This window comes from Eschscholzia californica, unplaced genomic scaffold (genome assembly GCF_041429995.1).
Source record: "Eschscholzia californica isolate CP2 unplaced genomic scaffold, dmEscCali1.0.p SCAF_1, whole genome shotgun sequence".
NCBI lineage: Eukaryota > Viridiplantae > Streptophyta > Magnoliopsida > Ranunculales > Papaveraceae > Eschscholzia > Eschscholzia californica.
This window is the reverse complement of record NW_028238198.1, coordinates 36217691-36238437: the sequence shown is the minus strand read 5'-3', so window position 1 is coordinate 36238437 and position 20747 is coordinate 36217691. Positions and strand designations below refer to the sequence as shown.

The 20747-nt window shown below is 37.3% G+C and overlaps 2 protein-coding genes across 2 annotated transcripts; both read right to left on the bottom strand.

Moving 5' to 3' along the window:
* Window positions 1–12133: 12133 nt before the first annotated feature.
* On the bottom strand, window positions 12134–15275 carry LOC147566456 (putative splicing factor 3A subunit 1). The gene is made up of 3 exons (XM_086652966.1): window positions 15101–15275; window positions 12768–14922; window positions 12134–12662 (listed from the first exon to the last, which is right to left on the bottom strand). The coding sequence occupies exons 2-3, from the start codon at window positions 14907–14909 to the stop codon at window positions 12393–12395; spliced, it is 2412 nt and encodes an 803-aa protein (XP_086509092.1). The 5' UTR covers window positions 14910–14922; window positions 15101–15275; the 3' UTR covers window positions 12134–12392.
* An 883-nt stretch (window positions 15276–16158) lies between these two features.
* LOC147566455 (endoglucanase 5-like) lies at window positions 16159–20003 on the bottom strand. The gene is made up of 9 exons (XM_086652968.1): window positions 19460–20003; window positions 18724–19137; window positions 18480–18569; window positions 18179–18343; window positions 17902–18025; window positions 17624–17787; window positions 17058–17391; window positions 16844–16915; window positions 16159–16750 (listed from the first exon to the last, which is right to left on the bottom strand). The coding sequence occupies exons 1-9, from the start codon at window positions 19661–19663 to the stop codon at window positions 16458–16460; spliced, it is 1860 nt and encodes a 619-aa protein (XP_086509094.1). The 5' UTR covers window positions 19664–20003; the 3' UTR covers window positions 16159–16457.
* Between the last annotated feature and the right edge of the window lie 744 nt (window positions 20004–20747).

Below are 20747 nucleotides of genomic sequence, written 5' to 3'. Positions count from 1 at the left end.
ATATTCATTTATGGAGAGCCAAGTAATGCTAACAAGATAGACTTCTGGAACAGTATGAAGGATTATCTTCATCAAACAGAAACACAGAATATGCCACAACTTATCATTGGAGACTTCAACATCATCCTTCATCCTCATGAAAAATTAGGGGGATCAATACTTTCAAGACATCAGATAGACCAATACAGCTCTAAGGTTCTTGAATGTAATTTCCTAGAGATTCCTTATCTAGGTTCTCCTTATACTTGGACTAACAATCAATCAAACAACAACTCTGTCCAACAGCTTTTAGACAGAGCCCTGGCAAATCAATATTGGCTTGATCTTTTTCCCTTTACTAAAGTTACACATCTGCATAGGTTAGGCTCTGACCACCATCCAATTCTCCTTAACACCATCCAAGAGTCATACCAAAAAACCAAACCTTTCAGATATAACCCTATCTGGTTCTCTGATTCAGAATGTTCCACACTCATACAAGCTCACTGGAGTGAATACAATGACTCACATCCAGCTATAATGGCCCATAACAAACTGATGGATCTTTAACCAGTTCTTAAGCATTGGGATAAACATCATTATAATGCACTTCTAACCCAAATTAAAGATATCTCAGCCCAACTTCAAGTGTGTAATGACAAGAGGCAATACCCTACTCTTCTTGAAAATCTTAACCTACTGTTAGACACCCAAGAAAAGTTTTGGAAGATCAAATCCAGAGATAGTGTTATAACTTTGGGAGATAAGAACACAAAGTTTTTTCATGCTATGGCATCTTCAAGAGCCAGGAACAATAGAATCAAAGGGCTTAGAAATGAACTAGGAGAATGGGTAGTTAATAACCAAGAAATGGACTCAATTTTACTTTCTCATTTTAAGTCAATCTTAACTACCCAAAACACAGCCTCCCCAAATCTGTTAGATACTCTGTTTCATCCCATAATATCAGAAGAGAGCAATTATATGCTAACCATGATTCCTTCAATAGAAGAAATTGAGCTTACAGTTCACCAACTTAAAGCTGACAAATCTCCAGGTCCAGATGGTTACTCTCCCTCATTTTTTCACCAAAATTGGAATGTTGTTTCCACAGATATTATTCTCATGGTTCAACACTTCTTCAACTCAGGAAACATAGTCCCAGAAATCAATGAGACTCACATAGCTCTTATTCTCAAGACCCCAAACCCTGCCCACCCCTCTGATTTCAGACCCATTAGCCTTTGCAACACAACCTATAAAATTATCTCAAAAATACTGGCTAACAGATTGAAACCATTACTTGAGTCTTTCATTTGCCCTTCTCAATCTGCTTTTGTTCCTGGAAGACATGGGTCTGATAATATCCTTCTTGCTACTGAAATTGCACACTCTATGAAGTATCAAATAGGAAAGCAAAAGTATCTTGGGTTAAAGCTTGACATGAGTAAAGCTTTTGATAGAATAGAATGGAAGTTTCTGCTAGACATCCTTGCTAAGCTAGGATTTTCACATTCTTTCTGCAACCTAATTCAACAATGTATATCCACTTCCAAAGCTTCTATCCTTCTCAATGGAATTCCAGGGACTTCATTCACTCCTTCTAGAGGTTTAAGACAAGGAGACCCCATTTCTCCTTATCTTTTCATTATCTGCATGGAAGCACTTAGCAGAATGCTTCATCATGCTCAATCCCTTGGACTCATTCAGGGATTCAAGCAATCTAGAACTTCCCCTATCATCTCCCATCTTTTATTTGCAGATGATTATCTGTTGTTCATAAAAATGGACATCCCATCTGTTCATGCTCTTCTGGATCTTCTTCATCAATTTGGAGCAGCCTCTGGACAGATGATAAACTTTCAAAAGAGTGGTATATTTTTCAGTTCAAATGCTCATAAGAAACATTGTAAGATTGTTTCTAGAATCCTAAAAGTAAAAAGTATCAATTGCCAGGACCCCTACCTTGGCACCAACATCTTTATCTCCAAATCCAAAACTACTCCTTTCCTCCCTCTTCTTGAAAAACTCCATAAAAAGCTTAGCATTTGGAAGAAAAACCTTCTTTCTCAGGCAGGTAGAGGAGAACTTATTAAATCTTCTCTATCAGCTGCCCCTAGATATCAGATGGCAATCTTTAATCTGCCAAAAAAAGATTAAAACAGCCATAACATCTCTTCAGAGAGATTTCTGGTGGGGAAAACAAACTAATGCAAGATCTCTGTATTTAAAAAATTGGAACTCCATCTGTAAACCAAAATCTTTAGGTGGACTTGGCTTCAGGAACATAACAGAAGACAATCAGTCTCTTAGGAGCAAATTGAACTGGGACATCAGAACTAACTCTGACTCATTGTGGGTTAAGTTCATGGCTAACAAGTATAACTTCAATCCAAAGTTACCTCTTCCTTGTCCTACAAAAGCTTCTTGGGTTTGGAAATGTATATCTAAAAATCAGCAAAATGTTGATCAACATATCTCTTGGGAAGTTGGGGATGGTAAACTCATTGATATTTGGAATAACTCATGGATTCCTGGGATACCTCCTTTGGGAAATGCCTATCCAGACAGAGGATACACTAAGGTCTCCCAGCTTATTACCTCTGCCTCTAGTTGGAACTTACCTATTCTTCAACTTCTGTTTCCACCTGAAATCATCACTAAAATCATCTCCATACCTTTATTCCCTGAGCAGGATACCCAAAAATGGAACTTATCACAGGATGGAAAGTTCTCAGTCTCTTCAATGTACAAATCTCTTATTCACAGTGGTACTGATCCTATCTCTTCCAACACATCTCAATGGAAGCAATTATGGAGTCTCAGAATTCATCCAAGAATCCACCTGTTTCTTTGGAAGTTAGCTCATAATATTCTTCCTGTCAACACAGTTCTCAATAGATTCATGGAAAGCATTTCAGTTACTTGTCCTCTGTGCAAAGACTCTGAAGCATCAATACTGCACCTCATTCATGATTGTAGGATCACAAAAGAAGTAGTGACTAAGTTTATGCCCTCTCATAACATTGACTATCACCAAACTTCTTTTGAGGATTGGTTTCAAGCTCATAATGTTGTAGACTCGAATGTAAACTATGATAACTCACTCAAACCCATGGAGACTATATCTACAATCATTTGGCACTTATGGAAGCACAGATGTGATATTGTGTTCAGAGATAAACCTTTGGATCTGACTTATCTACAATCTTCCATTCAGAGTTACTTAGCAACACAAACTTTAAATCTCAGGACCTTCATGCCTAATCAACTACAACCTGACTCTAAATGGATTCCTCCTCCACAAGGATACTACAAAATCAATTATGATGTGTCTTTAGATAAAGCCTCTACTTTAACTTATATTGGTGTTGTTATAACTGATTCCACAGGAAACCAACTTGCCAAAGGATCCACCAAGCTCCTCAGCAGGTCAGTGGATGAAGGAGAGAGCAAAGCTTGCTTTTTTGGTATCAAATGGGCTAAGGATCATGACATCAAACGAGTTATTCTTGAAGGGGACTCCCTTAATGTTAACAAGTTTTTGAATGGTCTGATAAACTCGGTTCACTGGACAGCTAAACACATTTTGAGAGAAGCTAAGAGCATGGCTTCTTCTTTTGAACATATTAAATTTTGTTATGTCAATAGAAAGTTTAACAACCTAGCTCATAACATAGCTGTTAACTCAAGGAAGACTTCTTTTACTTGTTTTACTTGTCTTCCTTCATGCTCTTTATCGCATTGTAATATCTATAACAATGGTTTGAATCAATAGATATTATCTTGTCTAAAAAAAAAAGGTTCCATATAGCATTGTAATTATATATTTCTCACGCAGCTCAAAGGCAAGTTAAAAGTTAGAGATGGTCGATAAATTAGAAGATATGCACAAAAATCGTAAAACAAACAAACTTCCAGCTGTTACATTCTGCCCCATATCTGATTTGAACGATTTGATTGTCTTCAAATATTTTGATTTAAACTTGAAGTGGATTTGAAAATATTTTGATTTAAATTTGAAGTGGATTTGATCTTCTGTAACTCATGTAAATATTCTTCTCAACCTCGTATGTTTTCTGAAATTGAATTTGGGCATGTTTATATCCATTGTAAATTTGCAAGGTTGTGTCATTAAGAAACAAAACGTGTCATATATGGTATGAGTTAGATTGAATACAAAGCTTTAATCTTTAATTCATTTTGGAGGGTATTTGTAGTTTGTGACAGGGGCATGTGCTTATTGGGTGAATTTCAATCATAGATTTCATCTCCTTTTATTTTCTTTGGCTTTATAAGTTCATTCATTTACTTTGTTAGTTTGTGATTTCTTAATTTAACATTTGATTTCCTATTGACAGTGATAATAATTTTGGAGGTAAAGTACTTGACAAAAGCTTCTAAGTCCTAATATGTTGGTGAGAGTGATTCAAGTCCTAATATGTTGGAACAATGAAATAGAGAGGTGTGGGAATAAATAGATGAAAAGATGAGAGAATATGAGAGGTGTGGGACTAAATAGATGAATGGAGGCAAAAAAAGTGATCTTCAATTCTTGTTTTGTGATGGATAATGTTTTAGTCCCACACCTTTGGGACAAGAGAAAACGTACTTGGAGAAGAGTTATTTATATCCATCTTTTCAAATATCTCAAGTATCTCTTTCACTTTCCTCACACAAAGTGGTTGGGTATTGAGTAACTATTTGTTTTTATATAAAATATTATTTATATAAAATAAAATAAATATATATAAGATAAATTTAATTTTTTGAATATAATAAAATAACCCGAGCCCGTCCGACCCGAGCCCGTCCGACCCGAGCCCGTTGGAACCTGCTCGGGCAGCCGGGCTCGGACGGGCTACGGGCACCAATATGGCGTTTTTGGTCCGGCCCGATCCGCCCGACTCCCTACCGCAGGCTCGGCTTATCCGAGCCCAATCCGCCCGAGTCCGGCTGATTGTTGCCCGAGCCCGTTCGCGCCCGCCCGATTCCGAGCCCGATCCGCTCGAGTCCGGCTGATTGTTGCCCGAGCCCGTCCGCGCCCGCCCGATTCCCAATCCTACTCCAGATGCCCCCAACCTTCAGCCAAATAAAGAAGGCTACCTGCCCCCTTCTCTAATTCCCTCTTTCAGTCTCTCTCTTTTTAATTTAAGGCCAGCTTTGGGGAAAGCTAAATAATTTTCAGGGTGTGAAATTTTAAAGGGAATATGTAGAATTTTAGATATTTTCCGGGAAAATAAATTTTAAGGGGAAATAAAAAAAAAACACTCCACCACACCTCAATCTATCTCCACCTCACCTCACTCTCTCTCCACCTCACCTCACTCTATCTCCACCTCACCTCACTTTCTCTCCACCTCACCTCTTTGTCTTCTTCGATTTGGTCGCCGGCCAGAAAATTTTCCGCCGGCGACCATGAAGAAAAAAAAAATTAAAAAATTTTCACTCTCTCTCTCTCTCTCTAGAAACTCCGGCGAAGGGGTTTCCCTTCGCCGGAGTTCCGGTCTGTTCTTCAACAGACCGATCTGGCCTGTTGAAGAACAGACCAGATCGGGTCTATTGAAGAACAGAACAGACCAGTCCGGTCTGTTGAAGAACAGACCGATCTGGTCTGTTCTTCAACAGGCCAGATCTGGTATGTTGAAGAACAGACCAGTTCCTGTCTGTTCTTCAACAGACCAGTTCCGGTCTGTTCTTCAACAGACCGGAAATCCGGCGAAGGGAAACCCCTTCGCCGGAGTTTCTAGAGAGAGAGAGAGTGAAAAAATATTTTTTTTTTTTTTTTTAATGGTCGCCGGCTGGAAAATTTTTCGGCCGGCGACCTATTCGGAGAAGATAGAGGTGAGGTGGAGAGAGAGCTGAGGTGGAGAAGTATTTTGCTTTCCCCCTAAATAAAATTGTCAAACAAAATTGACCAATTTTTGACCAAGTCTTCACACCCCGTTCAAATAACCAAAGATTCCACCTTCTCTGGGATTCTAACCTGGGACCTCCAGGGCTTTCTGGAGTTCCACCTTCTCTGGGATTCTAACCTGGGACCTCCAGGGCTTTCTGGAGTTTATGTCAACACCTTGAAACCACTTGGGCTACCAACTGTTGACAAATATATAAACATATACAAATGCAATATACACACTTAATTTCTGTCAATTTATTTATGCACCATGCATTTTTTGTACAGTATTGACACATTTTAGAAAATGCTTGGCTTAATTAATTTTTTTTTTGTTAAGATGGCATAATTAATTGTTTATGACAAATACCAAAAAAGAAAATTCCCTTGAACGCATAAGGCATACGAGATGTATAAGACATTTGCAAACGTAGTGCACACACTCTAAATTTTATTTTATTTTTAATTTGTCGAGCTTATTTCATTCATTAGGTCAGGTTGGTCGAGTCTTGAAACTATTTGTCCTTTCGGGCTCTCTGACTTAATCAGACATGTTATTCTAAAAATCCTAGTATTCAAAATCCATTCAAGTCCGTCAAACATTTAGAATCTCAGGTTTTCAGTTTCTCACTATTCAAGATAGCAAGACTAGGTTTGGAAGGTTCGAATAAACATAGCACCAACAGATGGAGTGGTGGTGGAACAAAGAGATTTGAACATAGTGGTGGTGGTGGTGATGTGATGGTGGAGGCGTTTTAAATTGCTGCTAGTGGGTGGTGGTGGAGAAGAAGGATGTGGGTTTATGTTGTGGTGATTCATGATGATGGTGGATGGTGGTGGAGAAGAGGGTTATGGGTAGTTTTTGTGGTGGTGGATGGTGGTGGTGGAGCGATATGGGTTTTACGGCGAGATCGGGTGGTGTTTCATGATGGTGGTGTGGCGGTGATGTTATTTTTGTGGTGACGAGACGACGACGATTCTCCGTTGACGGAGCAGTTTTCAGGCGACAGTTGCGATTTTCCGGCGACGATGGCGGTTTTCCGATGACAGTGTCAGTTTTCCGGCGATAGCATCGGCGGTTCTTTATTTTCTTAATTGTCTTAGTACTGTAATTTTCTTTATTTTCTTTAGTTGGCCTTCAGGGTCTTTTAGTCGGATCTTTAGGATCCTTTTGTCAATCCTTCGGGGGTTCTTTTCTCGGATCTTTAGGATCTTTTGTGTCTGTGTCTAGTCCAATTTCTTTCCCTTCATGAGGCACTTGTGCATTTAAAGGTATGCAACTCTCATGAAGTTTTCGGAGAAGAGAAACAACAACTATCGTCCATGTAAATCGTGATTTTATCACTTATGAATGGATATGTTTCCTTTGGATAAAAAAAAATATCAAGACTACTGTATTTTTTCTTTTTTGTTGAAAGAAGACCATGGTATTTAAAATATATAAAAAATATATTATTAATATCTAAGAATTTACTAATCTATTTCATACTATCTAAGAATTTATTAATTTATTTCATACTTCCTTCACCTGTTCACTAATATATTTTATCACTTATCAACAACGGATAGCTCAATTGGTCAGTTTATATACTCTTCAATGCGGAGGTCTCAGGTTCGACCTACTAGAAGTGCAAATCAGAAATATCGGACTTGAGTATTTCTAAAATAGTTTATGTAGGTTTTAGGCCATTTAGTTCGTCGAACTTTAGGCCCAGTAGTATTTTGACCGTTATTGTGCTTATCACATCGTCTCGATGTATCAACGTCTTATTTATATATATATATATATATATATATATATCACTTGGTAACTACCACCACACAACCGTCACATCTACGGTCCACCATCTATTCGTAGTAAAATATATTACGTATTATATATACTAGTTATAACCCGTGCCTCCGGCACGAATAATGTTAGGCCATGTTTGGCGCGCGGGAATGGAATGTGATTCCTGGGAATCACATTCCCGTAACGTGATTCCTGAGAATCACATTCCCGTAGTTTGATGTTTGGCTTGACCAGGAATGGGAATTAGATTCCTGACGTATTCCTAATTAGGTGTTTGGTTCGTATAGGAATAAGAATGTAAATATATGTAAAAATTCACTTATACCCTTATTTAAACTACATAAAATACACATCAACTTTTTTATATATTAAAATCAGTATTATTTATTCAAATTCGTACATTTGAAATAATAACACGATACACCCAAGGATTATAACTTAAAGATAATAAATAAAGGTCTTAATAAAAAATTATCTAATATAAAATTTTGTTCGTAAACCTAAATACAAATTTATCTAAAATTAAATTTTGTTCATACACCTAAATAAATCGGAAGAGAGAGAGAAAGAGAGAAGTCGTGCGGTGGTTTGGGTTTAAAACCCTAGTTTAATCATGATTTATACATCACACGGTAATTTAGTAATTTAAAAATTGGTAATTCAATATTTTGTAAAGGATATATTTGTCAATAGATATTAATATATGTGATTCCGGGAGAATGGGAATCACAAACCCACCTCCCCCCTGGGTTTGCTATTCCCCCTTTTTGAGGGAATCACATTCCCGGACCCACGCCATTCCCGTAAGCCAAACAATGATCTGGAATGTGATTCCCGGGAATCACACTCCATTCCCACGCCATTCCCGCACGCCAAACATGACCTTATTGTACTAATTAAGTTTAATTGCTTCGTCGTTTGACACGTTCGCGCACTTCTGATGATTCAATCTATGTAAAACGATATGTATGGAAAACATAATAATACCCTTTAAGATGCTGTTGTTTTTTTGGAGTCTCAATCCGAAAAAAAAAAATTGTGGTAAAATAGCCATTTCCGGTTGTTTCAACCAATAATAGGCTCGTATAGTTGAGACTTATTTTACTCAGATTAAAAAAGAGTCCAAAAACGCATATGCACAAGTTAGATAAGTTTGAGTCGGAATCAAATGCACGAGTTGAATATGATATTTGAAATTGGAAAAGAAAACCACTATGGATCATTTAAATTACTCCCAACCCTTGTATCCACGTAAAAACTTCATCTACAATTAGAAACAAATAACAAAATAATATGTGATTAAGGTGAAGTACACAATCTGATTTTGTACCATAGACATTGTTTCAAATTAATATGGGTCGTTGATTTTGTGTTTCAGAATGATGTAGGTGATTTTTTTTTGTTGAACTATGATCTAGGTAATTGATTTCACAACTCAAGTACACTTGATTTCAGCTTTTTCAATGTATATGTGAAGAATATATGAAAGTGCTTTGGTGACAAACTGACAACAATAACCAAATAACTTGGTCTCTTAATTTTTTTTTGTAAATCATCGTAAAACAATGTATATTTAATTTTTGAAACACATTGAAACGAATATTGTACTCAGATATGCGTATTGAACAAGAACACTAACCTTGTTTTAGCAAGATCATTAGTTCTATTAAGGACCTATGTGCTAATGATGCTCAAATATCTCAATCATCAAAATGTGACGTCATTCGACACTTTATCGATATTTTAATTTATTAAAACGTTGAAATCCTAAAAATCATTGAATTACAAGTTGGTTTCCAAATTGCCATAGGAGTGACTAACAAAACTAAAAAAGATATTTCTCCCTTTCTACAGCGGTTTTCGTATTTATTGCTTCCAAATTGGTTTCGTATTAATTGTTTCCAAATACAACATTTTTACAGTAATAGATATATTTTCATACAATTTGTTTCGGTATTAATTGTTCCCAAATTAATTTTCGAATTAGTGTATGAATTTTAAAATTGCTCGGACAATATATCTTTCTATAGTGTCCAAATTGGACTAAATTTTCTCGGTATGTTTCCATACTATGGCAATTGGGAAACCAACTGCTAATGCCCACTTTTTTGGCGTGTTCAATACAAAAAAAAACTTTTTTTGGCTTGTTTCCATACTATAGCATTCCTGGTAATAAACTATGGCAATGTATGAATTAAATGTTTCCAAATTGATTTTTCATGGGTTGGTATTAATTATAAGAAATGGATTTTGTATAATAGATTTGATTTAGACCTTTGATATATCCTTAATAGCAAGGGATTATATTAAAAAATTAAAGAGCCTCTGGACAATATCCTTTATTGAAAAAGGATTTTATCCCAGTCATCGTTTTCCCTTCTGTTTTATTATATAGATATTTTATCGAGAGAGAATATCCCGTGCCCTAGGGCACGGACACTTGAGAGAGAGAGAGAATTTTATTATTTATTATTTTTTTTTGTTTCTAATAGTTATTATTTTATTAAAAGAGAGAGATTTTCATTTCTTTTTTTAACCCTTGAAATTTATTTTGTTTCTTTTTTTTTCTTAAGTTAGTTATTTTATTTATAAGAAGGAAGCGATTATTGTTTTTTAAATAGGTAACTTTATTTCTACGAAGGACTATATTTTAAATTTTGAGAAGGGCTTCTAGACAATATGCATAATTAAATAAGGATGTTTGTCCCAGTCATCGTTTTCCCTTCTGTTTTATATAATAGATATTTTATTGAGAGATTTTTATTAGTTAGTATTATTTTTTTTTTTCCTCTTAAATTAGTTATTATTTTATTGAGAGAGAGATTTTAATTTCTTTTTTTAACCCTTGAAATTTATTTTGTTTCTTTTTTTCTTAAATTAGTTATTTTATTCCTAAGAAGGAAAGGATTATTGTTTTTTAAATAGGTAACTTTATTTCTACGAAGGACTATATTTTAAATTTTGAGAAGGGCTTCTAGGCAATATGCTTTATTATAAAAGGATGTTTATCCCAGTCATCGTTTTCCCTTCTGTTTTATATAATAGATGTACATATATGTTACACATACATACAATGCACATAAGTATTATTGGATAAATGGCCAACACCATTAAGCAGGTTACGTCGAGTAAATATTAACGAGTCAGGGTCGAATAGGATGTCGGGTGGCCTTTCAAAATCCGAATCGATTTCATCGTGTCTATCGGGTTAAACTTGCCTCAAATTTTGGGTACCCGTGGCCCGTGGGCTCTTAACGGACTCGAAGGTCCATGAAAGATTTAGAGTCCTAAGATTTTTTCCCAAGGCAGACATAGAGACAGAGGAGATAAAGGAGAGAGAAAAATGATGACATGGTGATTTGTGACCATGTTTAGTCAAATGAGGTGGAAAACTCGACTAAATCCGCAATCTCCCTCTACAATTTTGTATCCCAACATTCTTTATGTTTTCCCGAAAAGATGCTATTCCCATGAATGTACAAAATTATTGTTTCTTTATGTTTTGAATAGGTGATCCCACCATATAAGCTAGAGTTCAAATTTCATTTATACGCTTAATCTCCCACCATACAGCCACATGGTACTGTTACAACCACCACCAGTCACCAGACGAGGCACCATCACCACTCAGAACCCATTGCTTTCTCGATACACAAACAACAATTTTGCATCTAGGGTCATGAAAAAGATTTTCATCACTTCCGCTAACTTTCTGCAGTCCTTTATCTACAATAGGTCTCTTTCTTTTGTATGGCAGCAACTCAGTTCCATTTATAACTGGCAAATTTATTTGATTAACTTAAGTTGGCAGACATAATAAAGTCAGTGTCAAGTGGCTGAAAGTATTGGTTTCTGATTTCAGAACCCACTGAGATTTATGGGTTTTTGGTAGTAAACTAGTAATAATAGTAAACACATCCTAAGAATGCAACAGAGATATAGGTTTATCTGTTTCCATCTTTTTGGTATCACATCAGACTCCTAAATTTTCGCCTTTCGTGTACAAGAGTAAATTAGTATCCCAAAATTACATGAAGAAGTAACCCTGCAAATACATGTGATACTGTAATGAAATTATCCAAAATATGTTTCCTACGTCATGATAATAGCATCCTAGAAATCAAAATGAAACTAACAGTACATCATATGATATGAATATTCCCATACTGGTCTAACCCATATCTTGTCCTAACGGTACCTGGGTCATATTGCTCCTAATATGGTTACTCCGTATTAATCAAAAGCATGTACTCGGCATTAGATTTCTCTTCAAAGCGCCTATTTATATTAGCAAAGACCTGCAAAACATTACCTTAGTCAGGCAGAATAACCTGCAGCTCAAAGAAGTAGGTGAGTAACTAGCAGGATTAACAATATGTTCGAATAATGCATCACTAGAACAAGGGTAAGGGCAACTGTAAATAGAGAATAAGCAGTAGTAGTATTACTAGTTTGTCACAGTAATAGAAGAAGTAACTGACTGGCTCATCATTATCCTTTTGAAATAATCATCTAAACGCCGCATCTGTAGCATACGCCAGACTAGCTATCAGTTTAAAACAAAACAATTAGAGTCTTACACAGATCTAGCAACACTAATATAAATCTCCAGCAGAGTACAACGAAAAGTAGGATATATGATGCCCAATATTTCAACACAAAACCATTTTGATGAACTAATAAGTCGCAAACCAAAACCCGGGAGTCAGGTCCAAGAAAAATGATTTATCGCTTCCTGCCACCACGTTCCCTTAGTGCAAGGGTAAGAGTTTCTCCAGGTCCAATGTTGTAATAGGCAAGTGATAGGTTATCCTTAAGAAAACCAGCCCGTCCACTCAGCTTCTGTTTATTTGCAGGAAGCTGGACTTCTCCTGCAATCTTCTCCTTCAAACTGCCAATCGTCTCAGACAAAGACTGTACTGTGATCTCCAAAAGCTGTCCTTTCAGGTTCCCTTCATCCACATTAGGAACCGACACAGTAATACGAACAGGTCCCTGAAACCAAAAAGGAAAGCATCAATGAAACACTGGAATTGTAAAAGTGAAGAAAGAAACAGAAGATAATTGCTGAAAGCTTGAAAGATAATAAATGATCAATACCGCATGTCGAGCCAAGAATTGTTCCTCTTCAATAAGCGACGAATCATCAACCCTTTGCCTCTTTGGCTCTGGTTCCTCTGGCAGTGGAGGAGGAGCTTCCTCTGGTGGTGGCGGTGGTGGATGCATTCCTTGAGGAATGGGTGCTGGTGGCATCATTTGCATATGCTGTGGTGGCATCATTTGGTGGCCAAAAGGTCGAGGCATTCCCAAATGTGTGAACTGAGACCCAGGAGGAGGTGGTACAGGTATAGGAACTGCTTGAGGATGTGGGGGTGGTCGATTCACCAAATGAGACTGTTGTGCAGAGTTCATATGCATTGAAGGTGGAGGAGGTATAACTGATGGAACCATGGACATCATAGATGGGGGCCTAGGTTGAGTCATATAAAGTCCACTGCTTGTTGGAGAAGGATATTGCATCGTGTTTTGGGGCATACGAGGCATATTCAATGCTAACCCAGCTGGGGGAGGGAGAGGACGAATCGACGGCACACCAGGTCTTGGAGGAGGGGCAGCTGGACCAGGTAAGCCATTATTGCCGCCGTCTGTTTGATCCTCACCGAGACCTTGTGACATTGCCTGGTTTGCTGTTCTACCAATGCTTCCTGTATGACCATCCCATATTACCTGCTTTGGTTGCTCTTCTTTCTTTTTCTCAATTTCTGCCTTAACAGCATTAGATACTTCCTCTTCAGTTGTACCAAAAATATCTGGACGTGTTCGTGCAAGTCCTACAATGTTCCTTGATATTTCGTCATCATGAGCAAGAGTTGTCTCCCGAAGCTTAGCCATCATTCTCTCTTTTTGTTCCTTGTACTTGGGATCAATGAGGGAAATCCTCATATGTTCTGCCATCTCATTTATAGGAATCAATTCCCCAGTGATTGGAGAAACAACAAACTTTGTCGGATCTCTTTCTGCAGGGATCCTATCTTCCGGTCTTTTCCAATTCTTAACGATTCTCATAGGTTGCTCTGGCTCCTCAGGTGCAGCCTTGTTTTCAAGCTTCTTCTCATCACCATTTTCATCAATACTAGCAGCTCGCATACCTTCCTCAACTAGCTGCACTTCTTCTTCGTCCATCTCCATATCTGCCTCCTTGTTAGGCTCTACAACTTCCTTTTCTTCTTCCATAGCTGTTACTTTGCTCCTCCTGATAACTTCTTCTAAAGTCATCGGAGGGGGGAGATCATCATCTTCATCATCAACAAACTCGATCGTCTCCACCACAACAAAATCATGCCAATCAATCATCGCCATCTGCATCCTTTCTTGTTCAACCTCATCCTCAGCTTTCTGCCTAGCTTGTTCTTGTGATTTTTCCCATTCAAGTCTATGCAAGCACCTCTCAAGAACTATAGTCATATCCACTACACTCCTACCTAGCTTCTCTGTCAGCCCCTTTGGAGGCATCAAAACTTTCGAGTAAGCATCAGCAAGTGCAGTGAAGAACATAAACATACTATGGGTTGGTTTCAGAAAATGAAATTGAGGGTTATTAATCTCTCTACTCGTCAAACCTGTCAAGAACGACTTCCCATTACGAGCTACAAACTGAGCAGTGAGCTTGATGATATCCAATTCCTCACCTGTAATACCCTCCGGAAGCCGAACTGTATATTGCTCAGCTTCTGGTGGCTCAAGAACTTTTCTAACAGGTTTAAACTGGGCCGAAGGATCAGGCTTTGCATCAGCTGATTCTTTGTCATCAGCAGCGGGAGCAGATCCCACAAGGGCTGACTCTTGTGCAGAAGAATCATCGGATTGAGAACCAGGTGCTTGCTGATTTTGGGTTCTGAATTCCGACAAACGATGCTGATAATATGCATTATAAGGATCAGATCCATTCAAGAAATTAAACTTAGCATTCCCAGCATTATTTGCAACTATCCTTTTCTCAAATTCAGGCCCGTTTTTAGCAACAAATTGAGCGGTCTTATCAACAATTGTTCGAATATCAGGAGGAGGATGAATAATACCAATAGTTCTAGTGTGTGTAGCGACGGATGCAGGTGGAGGAGGAATATTGTTCCTCACATCGTTTAATGGCGATTCTTCTGTAACTTGAGATGGTGGAAGAGGACCTAGATTTCCATCCGAAGGAGGCGCCGGAAGAGGCAAAATCGGTAACGATCCCAGCATTATGTATCAATATCTGCAGAAAGAGAAGCAGAATTAGGGTTTTGCTTAGTTCAAATCTATAAATCAACACAAAGGTGCGAAGATGATGATGATGATGATGACGATAAACGAAAGCAAATATCTGAGCGAAACCCTAGAAAATCTCAATAACAATAACAATCAGTAACAATCTAGAGAGATAGTTTACTTACTTCAGTAACTTCCAGAGGAGAACGTCCGGATTTGCCCTAGAAATTAGGTTTAAGCATTGATCTCTGTATAACCAGTATAGCTTTTTTGACTGGAGGGGAAAATACTAGGGTTTTTATATAGAGGGAGCTCTCTCTGGGCGGTTTAATGAAAGAAATGTCTCCTTTCCCGACTCTGGTATCTGGTTGGTTTAATATAGGCCTCAACCGGATCGGACCGGCTTGCTGTATCAATGGGCCGGGCTCGATCTTACGTGTCTGTCACGCTAAACATTTAAAAGAGAATAGGAAAATTACGACATTTTATGGGCACACGAACTCTTAACTAATTAACAAAAGCCCTTTTTGACTTAGTCCAAAGACTTGGACCAATTTTTCTTTAGGCCAATACATTCATAAACAGTCGTGGGAGAAAAATTTTCCGGTGACTGCTCATCAAAAGATAAGTTAGAGAAAGTTTGACACAGAGAGAGAGATATGTATCGAGTGCCTATATAAAATATCTAAACGCATGTACGAATGGATACTTGGGATACTTAAAATGGACTTAGAGATGATATTGGAGGCTGAAAGTGTCTACCCTCTTTGAAATCACAACCGATAGGCAAAATGTTGTGATTAGTTGCAGTTGGATACAACTAACCGAACATCTCTTTTTCAAATTCTAAATATTAAAACTATGATCCCCACCGGATGTACGCTCGTATATAATGTGATAAAGCCTAATCCCCAGGATGACGAGTTCACAAGTTACAAAGCTACTAATGTCTTGGATATGCTGAAAATTCAATATTTGCTATTAAGAATATGCTTATAAGAATCAATAAATAAAAAAATTTCATCTCCACCCAATTTCGATTGGCTTCTGAACTTCCGGAGTTTATGTTTCACGGCTTGAGCAAAAAGTTAAGTGCAATTTTTTAGGAAATAGATGAAAATGCAGTGGAGAGAACATAGGAGAAGTTATAAATGTAATGGCCTATTACAACTTATGTCCTTGGATGAACAAAACAGAGATATCAATTCAAACTAACACAATATCGGCGGAGATAAATCAACGATTGAGCTAAAAAAGTACCACCTTGATTTGTTATACGGATATTAGTTAAGTAGATACATGTCGTATTGGCTCAAAGAAAACATGATAAATAACAGAGAAAATCTTCAAATTCAGTAATAAAAAACTTCACTTATCTTAACTTCTCATAAAATATACAAACAATGAAACAAAATATCCATTCCCAGGGATTAGAAACATATATATATATATAGGTTCCCTTCATCTCTCTTTCTCACTCTAAACTCCATAAAAAAGAGAAAGGAAATTGAGAGGTTAAATCCACTTGTGAAATGGGGTTAATTAATGGTAACTCAAAAGTTTTAAAACAGCTTGAGGACCACTTTGAACATAAACAAAACTATATTGTGAACCTGGTTTTAAAGCACTAAGCCATTTTGGTAGGACATAAATATTCTTCTCTTTTGTTCTTTCAAGTCCCCATAAGTTTCCTGAGAGATTTCCAATCCCTAATTTAAGATTTGTTATTGACTTTCCTGAAGTGTTCTTGATTACTACTTTGTGTCTATAATACATTGTTGACCCAACCTTCCACTTGCTGGTTATCAAGTGAAGGAATTCCACTGGGACCCAATCTGCAAAAAAGAAAACAATTAGGGTGAGGTTAATATGGTAATTTGGTTGATAAATTTGCCATGTTGAGGCTTTGAGATGAAGATAGTACTGACTTGATGTTGTATGATGTGGTGGTAATGATGATGCTTTGTGATGGACCAATGGATTTGGTACATAAGAGGGAGCTGCAAATTCCAAATGAAAAAAAATTATTTTTAGGGTTTTGTTGTCAGTGTTACTCTGGCACGAAACTGTATCACGTAAATATATGCGTAAACAGTTCGAACTTAAATATTACAGTTTGACATTGAATTTGCAAATATATACCTGAATTTCTTGAGAGGCTTTGTAGTTTGGCGAAAAGCCCAATAAGAGGTGCAGTGCCAGAAAGTGTAGGCTCACTCCCCTCGTAATCAGATCGTTCATCCGAGTATTGATCGTTTTTGTCTGGCCCACCAACAAGCGCTCCGTATATCACGTTTGGGTTTGCCTGTTTCCGTTTATACCACCATTCAAATCCGGCTACGCACCCTACAGTTGACCTTAGCTTGAAAATAGAATCGATGGATGCTCCTCTGTGGTGAACTTCAACCGGGTAACGCGACCCAAATCCTACTAAATAACTCATGGATTTTGGGTTCTTCCCTAGAATGTAATCAGCCTGTGGATGTAAAATAAGCAACAAAGGTAAGATAACTAGTTTCTTATATAAACAAGGATGTAAATTGGATGGGCCTGGTCTCATAGGGCTTGATATGGGCTGGGGAGGGATTCAATGTTTTTAGAGATCCCAACTCCGGTTAAAGGCAACCGACAAAAAGCCCAACTACGAGTCTATGAGGGAGAAACAAAAACCCAAGAAAGGAGAGGAGAGAAAATAGAGAAAATTTAACCTGTGATTGAGAAAATTTGAGAAGATCAAGTGGTTGCATTTGTGCATTAGGGCATGTAATTGCAGTATTAGCAGCTGAGAGATAATCAGAGTACACGGCGAGAAGAAATGCAGCTGAAGAGGCATATTGTAGGTTATTCCATTCACGCACATACACTAATCCTCCTAAACAACAAAAAATCCCTTCTTGTATCAAATATAATTTCCATAAAATAAGAAAATTATAATTATTAATCATCAATAAATATAAAAGTTTATATAAAATATTACAAGACATACCCGGTGTCAACATTACGTTGTATCCGCCATTCTTTTGCATACAAGAACATGCAAAATAATCCGCTTTTGCTTTATATTGTTTTAAGATAGGAGTATAAGCTCCACCTCTTCCTTCTAGCAACACCTACAAATTTTTTTTCGAATTGTTTTTAGTATATGCATCTAGCTATAAACTAAAATAAGTTCAATAAAATAAAACGAATTTCAATTTTTTTTTGTAGTAAAATAGAATTTTGTAAAATTAAGGGACTAATAAGATAGGAAATATTAAAGATACCTTTGATAGAAGAATTTGAACACCAGCATATTTGTTGTCCCAAGAGAACTCTGTAACACTCCATCCAGTTCCTCCTAGAAACACAGCATTATCGACCACATATTTGAGGTAGTAATCGTCACCAGTGGCCCGATGTAACCAAGTAGCGGCCCATAACAGTTCATCCTTTATCACCAAAATTCAAAGAAAAACAAACACTAAGAACTCGAATTTTTTAATTAGGTGAATTAAGCGATTCTTTGATAATATAAACATACGTCATTAAAAACAAAAGTACTTAGCTAATGGTACATTTTCTTACCGAATAACCAGATGCCGACGCATAAAAATTCTTTGCACTTGGAATGGAGTTGTCATATCGCCCACGGAATTTATCAGCAAATGAGAAAAGCTGCAGTAAATATATTTTAACAATAATTAAAAAGTTTTCAAAATTTTATTTCCATTTTTTTTCTCATTTTTTTGTTTACCACAACATTCAGATCAATATACATCGGGCTAATCTACGAAAATTAGAAAATACAATCGTCCTAAGTAATAATTACCTGTTTTGCGTGTACCAAGAGGAGGTAAGAGTATTTGGAGTCGTAATGCTTGAAAGCAATGGAAGCCGAGGCCAAAGCAGCAGCCGTCTCACCGGCTAGGTCTGAACCAGGATGACTTGAATCGATCTTGTAAGCTGTTCTTGGAGTTGACATATCTTCGGCCCTCTCCCAGCAAAGATGATCGGAAACACCATCACCAACCTGGCCCCAGAGGACATTAAGTTGAGTGTGGGCTTTTAAGAAGTAATCAGTTCCCCATTTGATAGCATCCAAGGTGTGTTCAAATTCATTAGAAGATTTTAGGTCTTTGTCAAAATCAATAGCTGACCATGAAAGCATTGTTACACTGAAAGCCATTGGCAATCCAAATTTTACATGATCACCTGCATCATAGTACCCTCCTTCCAAGTCAACCTACAAAAGCATTTTTTTAATTACAAATTATCCACTCCCAAAAACTAATATATAATTTTAAATTGAATTTTAACACAACCTATTAGCTAGGAACTTTGGGTCTATGTGTCTATCGTCCACTTCATATGAACGAGGCGACATGAACGAGACAAAAAGTTTATACCTACGCACTTTGGTTGATTGTGAACATATATGTCTGTTCATAGACGAGACAAAAATTTGAATCTTACTGTTTCTAGTAAAATGTCGTACATTACAAACTTTATCTTTTCTCACTGGGATGAAAACTGCAATAAATATAATTGGAGAGAGAGAGACTCACTCCTTGCTGATATCCGTCACGGAGACCTGAATTGCCCCTCCATTTGACTCGGTTGTTGGACGGAAGTTTACCGGAGCGTTGTGCCTCAAAGAACATTAAGCTCTTATCAAGTGCATCTCTATAATCAAAACTACTTACAAAACTAGGATTACTTCCTAATAACACACTCACAAAAGCAACTATCACCATTTGAAAGCTTCTCATTGTTAACCCTTGAGTTATTGATAAAATTCTAGTAGTTGAAAGAATAGATAATGAAGAATAGAAGTGTAGTAAGGTAGTGTTTTATAGGAGAGAAAGATGAGAGAGAGAGAGAGAGAGAGAGTAGTAGTAGTCGTAGTAGTAGAGAAGTAGTGTTCACGTCGATAAGATTTTAGAAGAGAGATGGTAGAGAGAGAGAGATTAAGTAGAGGTACCCACGTTGTTATTGGTACGTTCATGTTAGAAAGAATTGTTTAGAACAAGGTCAAAGTATAGAATATGATCTATTTAACATTATTTAATGGCCCATGCACGCTCTAGCTCAGTACCAATCAGACAAAAGGTTCGACAACAAAAAAAAAAGAAAAATGATAAAGTTCTCTCCCACCTTACTCCCTTGTACACCATCTTGCCTATGTGGCACATAAAAGTAGGGCTGTTCTTAAAAGTTGAAACACTTGCAGGGACTGAAAATGAAAAAACACTCCCTTGTCTAATTCTATTACGGTAGACAAGGGAGTGAGGTGGGAAGTTACCCCATCACGGTTGAAAAAAAAAAAGTCAGACAAAAGGGTAGTTGTTAGAGAGACACCCAATTTTTTGGTAGAGAGATCAATTTTAGACAGACACCATTATTTTTTTTCAAAAATGATGCTATGCCCGGCAACTACCCGCCGAATCCCGGCCGGGTTACTCGGACGGGCATGATCTAGTGAGAGAAAGTCAATAACTTTCTCTCACTAGATCTAAACCCTCCAAGTACCCCAGTCGGGATTTGACCTGATACTTACAGGCCATAGCATCAGTGCTCTATTTTTTTTGTCTTTTCATCTTATCCCATTCTTCTTCTAATTGCAGGGAGCCAATTGCATTAGAAGCGTGAAGCCGGCATGACATTTTCTTCTTTCAGCCGCACGATCTCACTGTTAAATCTTCGTCGGAAGAAATGGTTAATTTAAATTGATTTGAATCTGCTCGAATTCATGGAAACGAATTGCTAGATTCCTGTAACAGATGTTAAATGGTTGTTAAAGTGTTGTCCAGACTTCCTCTAACATTAGTGATTTTCTCGGACATCTTCTTGATT